The following is a 7,835-nucleotide window of genomic DNA, read 5'->3' as shown; positions in this document are numbered from 1 at the left end:
CGCGGGGCCGATCGCTGCGAGCCTCGCTCAGGTCCAGCCGCCTCCAGGGAGGACAATGTCGACGAGATGCGGGGCGTGAGGGCGGTGCTGGCCGCACCCCTGGTCTTGGGGCCGGGGGAGCCGCGCGAGGAGGCCGCCTTCCACTGACGCCTGTACCGGGACCGGTTGCTGCAGCGGTGCCAGCTTCAGGAGCTCCGCGTCTGCTGCTTCTCCGACGCCAGGGTGCCGCCAGGATGACAGGTGCACGAGGCTGCGGCTGTGGGCAGATGTGGTATCCAGCCCCAGGTCCCGGCGTCCCCTGGCTTCCCAGCCCGCTGTCCTGTGAGCAAGAAAATGAAAAAAGCCACCCGATCAACAGGTCAGCTGCCCCGCCTGGCAGCCCAGCCAGACAAGGCAACCGAAGTTCATCCTCTCTGAGTTGACTTCGTGCGGGCAGCGGGCTGGCGCCCAGGATGCTGGGGAACCCTGAGCGCCGGAGGCCGACAAGCCGTGGGGCCCAGAGGCGCCACAGGGCAAGAAGGCACCCGCCTCCCAGCGCTTTCACCCCCTGGCCTGCCCGGCCCGCGAGGTGTCCCAGTGGCTACGGCCACGTCAGGCATTCTGCCCGGCGGCGGCTGCACAGGGATGAGAACTGAGAACCCCTGCTCAACCCCATCCGGGGTGACTGCAAAGTGCCCATGCCAGCGGCCCCGATCTCCCTCTGGTGGAGGAATGGGGCGGGAGACACGGCCTGGGGGCCTCAGGCTGGGAGCTCTGGCGATCCCGAGGACCACCAGACCATGCACCTCCAGCCCGCCTGGGCACCCAAGCTGCAGCCGCCTTCTGTGTGCAGGCAGCGGCCTCCAGGCAACCCCCGAGCCCGCCCGCACTCCCCACATCCCAGAACCGGGGCCAGATGTCCCTCTGGCTGCCGCCAAGCCAGGCGGTCTGCCCTGCGGCGGCTGCACAGGGGCGGGAACCGGCCCTCAGCCCCATCCCCGGTGGCTGCAGAGGGTCACTGGCTAGAGGTCCTCAGCTCCAGCAGAGGAGGAGCCCGGCGGGGGCAGGGCCTGGCTGGCTCTCAGGCCAGGCGCACTCATGATCCAGAGGCGGCCCAGGCCATTCTCCACCACCTGGGCGCCCAAGCTGCAGGCGCCCTCTACCTGCTGGCAACAGCTGCCTGGCTACTCCCAAGCTGGCTGGCGCTCCCAGCCTAGCAGAACCGGGGCTAGATGTCGCCGTGGCTGCAGCCAAGCCAGGCGGTCTGCCCGGCGGCGGCTGCACCGGGGTGGGAACCAACCCCCCCAGTCCCATCCCCGGTGGCTGCGGAGGGCCCCTGTCAGCAGCCCAGATCTCTCTTCGGAGGAGGAGCGGGGCGGGAGTCACCAGGAAGTAGTAGTATCACTTTTACACAAACTTGCAGAAAGTAAAGGAGGAAGAAAGACTTTCTAACTTAATTTATGGGATCAGCATAACCCTGATATCAAACTCAGAGAAAAGATACTACAGGAAAAAAACTTACAGGCCAATGTCCACAAGGAATATACATGCAGCTGGGCACCATGGCTCACGCCTGTAATCCCAGCACTTTGAGAGGCTGAAGTGGGTGGATCACTTGAGGCCAGGAGTTCAAGACCAGCGTGGGCAACATGGTGAAACCCCATCTCTACCAAAAATACAAAAAATTAGCTGGGTGTGGTGGTGTATGCATGTAATCCCCGCTGTTCAGGAAGCTGAGGCAGGAGAATCACTTGAACCTGGGAGGTGGAGGTTGCTGAGATCATACCACTGCACTCCAGGCTGGATGACGGAGCAAGACTCCGTCTCCAAAAAAAAAAAAAAAAGGAATATATATGCAATATATGCAAACATCCTTAAAATATTTTAGTATGTTGAATCTAGGAATATATGTAGAGGGTAATACACCGTGGCCAAGAGTGCTTATCCTAGAAATACAAAGTTAATCAGTGCAATTGACCAATCAATGAATGCAATTCTATCAGTTTAAAGCAGAAAACCCACGTGATGATCTAGATAGATGTTATAAAAGCATTTGACAATATGCAATACTCATTCACGATGTACTTTTCTTTAAAAAATAAAATCCTCTTAAAACACTGGAGTAGAAGGGAAATTCATCAACCTGAAAAAATGCAGTCATGAAAAACCTACAGGTATTATCAAATTTGATAGTGAAAGACATGTTTTCCTCCTCAGGTTGGGAGTGAGGCAGGAATGTCCACTTTTGCCATGGTCATTCAACATTGTACCAGAAGTCCTAGGTAGTGCAATAAGGTAAGAAGAAATACCGATATAAGATTTGAAAGGAGGAGGTAAAACTGAATCCATTCATAGAAGAAATAATAACGTACTTGAAAATCCTAAGGAATTTACAAAAAGTTACTAAAATAAGCGAATTTAGCAAGGTCATAAGATACAATGGTCAATAAACAAAAGATCAGTTGTTTTCCTAAATTGTGGCAATTTGGAAGATTAAATTATATAAATAATACTGTCTATAGTACCATTTGAAAATACTCACAAGATGAGCAAAATCTCTACGTAAAAAAACTATGAAACATTTGCGGAGACAAAGTGAATTGCCAATATTGTTAAGAAGTCAGTTCTCCTGATTTTTGGTTGAAACTGACAAAGCGATTCTAAAATCTACATGGAAGTACAAATAATCTAGAATAGTCGAAGCAATTTTTAAAAAGAATGAATGTTGAGGACTTATCTACTTTATTTCAAGATTACAGGAAAGCCAGTAATGAAGACATGTGGTATAGGTTTCAGTTTAGACAATTCGTCAGTGGAACAGAATCAGATGTCCTGTTTCTGGACATACATAATATGTTGATTTCTAACAAAGTTACCAAAGTAATTTGATGGGGAAAAAGACAGTCTTTGAATAAATGGTGCTAAAACAAGTGAAGATCTATATGTGAAAAAAGTGAACTTCAACTTGAAATGGATCACAGACAAAAATAAAAGCTAAATTTGTAAAGCTTCTAGAGAAAAACGTAAGAGAAAATCTTCACAATTTGGGCAGGCAAAGATTTCTCAGGGCACATGAAATTTTCAAGGAAAAAAATTGATAAATGGGCCTTATTGAAATTAAAAGTTTTTGGTCTACAAAAGACACCATGAAGAAAATGAAAGGGCAAGTTGCAGACCAGGAGAAAATATACACAGGTATTTGGCAAAGTAATGGTATGCAAAAGTTAAAAAGAACCCTGGAAGATCAGTAAGAAGAAGACAAAACAACTTGATCAAAATAGGCAGAAAATTTTGAGCAGACACTTCCCGAAACAACCAATAAACACATGAAAAGATGCACTGCAGCATTACACAGCAGGGACATGTGACGACCCCTCACACCACAAGGATGCCTGAACTTAAAGATCGACAATTCTGAATTTTTGTAAGAATCGGGAGCAACTAGAACTCTTGTACAATGTTAGTGGAAATTCAGGATTAATACTGTCACTTTGAAAAACAGTTTGGAAGTTTCTTATGAATTTAAATATATACTTACTATACAAACCAGAAATTTCCACATCAAGTTAAAAAGCTGCACAGCAAAGGAAATGACAAAGTGAAAAGACAGCCGACAGAATGGGAGAAAATATTCGCAAACTACCCATCTGATCAATAACCAGAATCTATGCAAAGCTCAAACAACTAAATAGGAAGAAATCTAATAATATAATTAAAAATGGGTAAAATATCTGAATAGACACTTCTCAAAAGAGGTCATACAAATGACACATAGGCATATGAAAAGGTGCTCAACATCATTGACTATCAGAGATATGCAAATCAAAACTACAATAGGATCTCATGTCAACCCGGTTAAAATAGCTTTTATCCAAAAGAAAGGCAATAACAAATGTTGGTGAGGATGTGGAGAAAAGTGAACCCTTATACAGTGTTGGTGGGAATGTAAATTAATACAGCCACTGGGATGAACAGTATGGAGGTTCCCCAAACAACTGAAAATAGAACTACCCTATGATCCAGCAATTCTACTGGTAGGTAAATACCCAAAAGAAAGGAAATTAGTATATCGAAGAGATAGCTGCACTTCCATGTTTATTGCAACACTATTCACAATAGCCAAGATTTGAAATCACTCTAATTGTTCACCAATAGACAAATGGGTAAAGAAACTGTGGTACATATATACAATGGAGTACAATTCAGCCATAAGAAAGAATAAGATCCTGTCATTTACAAAAACATGGACGGAATTAGAGGACATAATGTTAAATGAATTTAAAAGGCACAGAAACACAAATTTTACATGTTCTTACTCATTTGTGGGAGCTAAAAATTAAAAATATTGAACTCATGGAGATAGAGAGTGGAATGATGGTCACCAGAGCTGGGAAAAGGTTGTGGGTGTGGGGAGTGGGAAATGGGCGTGGTTAATGGGTACAAAAGTAGAGTTAAATACAATGAATAAGATGTAGTATTTGATAGCACAACAGGTTGGCCAGTCAATGATAATTTTTAGTATATTTAAAAATAAGTAAACGTGTATAATTGGAATGTTTGTATCACAAAGAAATATAAATGCTTGAGGTGATGGATACCTTGTTTACCCTGGTGTGATTATTACGCATTGCATGCCTGTATCAAAACACCTCATGTACTCCATAAGTATATACACCTACTATGTACCCATAAAAATAAAAATAAAAAAACAGAAATTCCTCTCCTAGGTATTTATTTACTCAAGAGGAATAAAAACACCCATGTTCACAAGGACTTATAAACAAATATTTATAACCATTTTAGTAGCCTCAAACTGGGGAAAAACCCCAAACAGTAGAATGGATAAGCAAATTGTGATACAGCTGCAGAATGGAATACTACCCAACATTAAAGCAGGAGAGATTATAGATACACATGACAAGGAGAATGGAGCTCAGAAACATTATGATGAGTGAAAGGAGCCCACACAAGAGACTACAGTCATGGTGGTATAGTTTGGCTGTGTCCCCACCCAAATCTCATCTTGAATTCCCATGTATTGTGGGAGGGACCCAGTGGAGGGTAATGGAATCATGGGGGCAGATCTTTCCTGTGCTGTTCTTGTGATAGTGAATAAACCTCATGAGATGTGATGGTATTATAAGGGGGAGTTCCCCTGCACAAGCTCTCTCTTTGCCTGCTGCCATCCATGCAAGACGTGACTTGCTCCTCCTTGCCTCCTGCTGTGATTGTGAGGCCTCCCCAGCCACTTGTAACTGTAAGTCCATTAAATCTTTTTTTTTTTTTTTGTAAATTGCCCAGTCTTGGGTATGTCTTTATCAGCAGCTTGAAAATGGATTAATACACAACGCTGCTCGATGACAGTGATGCGTTCTCAGAAACACATCATTAGGGGATTTTGTCATTGTGTGAACATCATAGAGTGTACTTACACAAACCTAAATGGTACAGCCCACTACATACCTGGGCTCTATGGCATAGCCTGTTGCTCCTAGGCTACCAATCTGTGCAGCATGTGACTGTACTGAATACTGCAGGCAACTGTAACACAGTAATATTTGTATATCCAAACATAGGAAGGGTAGAGGGAAAATACAGCATAGAAGATAAAAAGTAGTGCACCTCTGTGGGGCATCTACCATGAATGAAGCTTGCAGGTCTGGAAGTTGCTCTGGATGAGCTAGTGAGTGAGTGATGAGTGAATGTGAAGTTCCAGGACATCATTGTACACTAGTACAGATTTTATAAACACTATACACTTAGGCTACACTAAATGTATTTTAAATTTTTTTCTTCCTTCAATAATAAATGAACCTTAGCTTCTTTATGTTATCAACTTTATTTTTTTAACTTTTTGACTTTTTTATATTAATACTTAGCTTAAGACACACGTTGTATAGCTGTGCAAAAATATTTTCTTTCTTTATATCCTTATCCTATAAGCTTTTTTCTTTTTTAAAATTTTAAATTAGAAAAAAATGAAAATGAAGACACACACACATTAGCCCACACCTACCCAGGGTCAGGATTATCAATATCACTGTGTTCCACCTCCACATCTTGTCCTACCAGACGGTCTTCTGGGGCAGTCACGCACATGGAGCTGTCATCTCCTGTGATGAGAGTGCCTTGTTCTGGAATCCCTCCTGAAGAATCTGCCTGAGGATGTGATACATTAAATTTTTTTTTAATAAGTAGAAGGAGTGCATTGTAAAATAATCACGAAAGTATAGTATAGTAAATACATAAACTGCTAACAGTCATTTGTTATCATTTTCAGGTACTATGCACTGTACATAATTCTATGTGCTAGATTTTATACAACTGGCAGTGCAGTAGGTTTGTTTACAGCAGCATCACCACAAACACCTAAATAATACATTGCACTAGGTTGTTGCCAGGCGATGATTCTTTCCACTCCATTATAATTTAATGGGACCACTGTCTGTAGTTGACTGAAGTGTCACACAGCATGTGACTGTATGCATATTCACCTCCTAGAACCCGGACTCATACGAAGAAGTAGGGAATGCCCTACTCGCAACCATGTTTTATTTCCTAGTTTCTTCCATTGGCCACTTTCTTTTTCAGGCTGGAGACTTCCCTCCCATCCCCACTGGTGTTCCCAGTCTCTCTGCCTCCTAAGTCTTCCTCTGTTGCTCTCTGGGGACCAGCTTGTGCAGCAGTTTTGTATCACTGTAGGGTAGGGCTTCACTGAGCCCTGTCCTGTGTCCTTCCCTGGCTTACTGCATCTTGCCTTCCCTTGCTCGCACAGCCCAGGACCTGACACTGCCTCCTGCAGTAGGTCATACAGGAGCAGGGCACTCAGGGAAGGAGATGGCTCTGCTTTGAGTATAGCCTGGGCACCATCCACAAATGCCCTGGTGTTTGAACTCACCTGTGCATCCCAGATACAGGTACAGTCTCTCCAAAAGAAAGGGTGTAGGAAATATTTTTACTTTTCCATCTTTCCAAAGTATCCTTCCCTTAGTATCTCAGCAACCATCCCCGGAGAGGCTCTTTGGGCTGTGGATGTAGTACCCAGCATCCTGGGCTGCAGATTCATTGATTTTCCATGCTTTGATTTGGTATAATGGTGCTCAGAGGAGCAAGGATGGCAGTGAGTGGGCCACTGACATCAGCTTATTCATGATCTCTCTGTGCTCCGATTCTGACATGAACTTCCTTTTCTGTCTCAGAGGAGAGAGACTTCAGGGCTGTGAGCCTGAGGATGGACTGACACTCACGTCAGTTGTGTCTCTGAGGACTAGAGATGGCCAGGACCCAGGACCCCAGCTAGCCTCCAGATGCTGCTGGCTGCTGGAGACCTGTGACCTAAGGCACACCCCTCAACACATTTTCTTTCATTCCTGTCAATCTCCTATGCTGGTGACTGGGCTGGGACCTCCTGCTGGCCTCCAGGGCCCCACCTGAGCCTCTGGTCCCCGGCCTCAGTCAGGCCCAGGCCTAGGGGGCTGGCTTCTTGTTTCCTTTCCCCAGAGCTCTCTGGGAGTCCTTACAGTAGATTCCAACCCAGGCACTTTTGACAGTGAAAGGAGATTTGTATTATTTTCTTAGGGCTGCTGTAACAAATTCCCACAAATTTCATGGTTTAAAAGAACAGAAATTTATTCTCTCATGGTTCTGGAAGTCAGAAGTCCGAAACCATGGTGTCACGGGGCTGTGCTCCCTACTTAGGCTCCAGGCAAAGTTCTTCTTTGCTTTCCTGCTTCCAGCAGCTCCAAGCTTGGCTCATGGCTCTGATCTCTGCCTCCAGCCTCCCACGGCCTTCTCCTCTGTGTGTGTCTCTCCTTTTCTGTCTCTTACAAGGACTGAGTACTCAAACTTATATCTAA

General features: G+C 44.9%; 1 protein-coding gene across 1 annotated transcript; it reads left to right on the top strand.

The window, feature by feature from the left end:
- The first annotated feature begins 233 nt into the window (after positions 1-233).
- Positions 234-7,073, top strand: LOC105739095 (collagen alpha-2(I) chain-like). The gene is given in 5 exon segments (XM_030797757.1): positions 234-321; positions 419-640; positions 643-1,124; positions 1,156-1,371; positions 6,957-7,073. Coding segments are annotated over 5 exon segments (1,125 nt in total).
- Positions 7,074-7,835: the final 762 nt, after the last annotated feature.

Source organism: Nomascus leucogenys, chromosome 18 (assembly GCF_006542625.1).
Source record: "Nomascus leucogenys isolate Asia chromosome 18, Asia_NLE_v1, whole genome shotgun sequence".
NCBI classification, from domain to species: Eukaryota; Metazoa; Chordata; class Mammalia; order Primates; family Hylobatidae; genus Nomascus; species Nomascus leucogenys.
The sequence above is the reverse complement of the archived record's forward strand: the minus strand, read 5'-3'. Positions and strand labels throughout refer to the sequence as shown.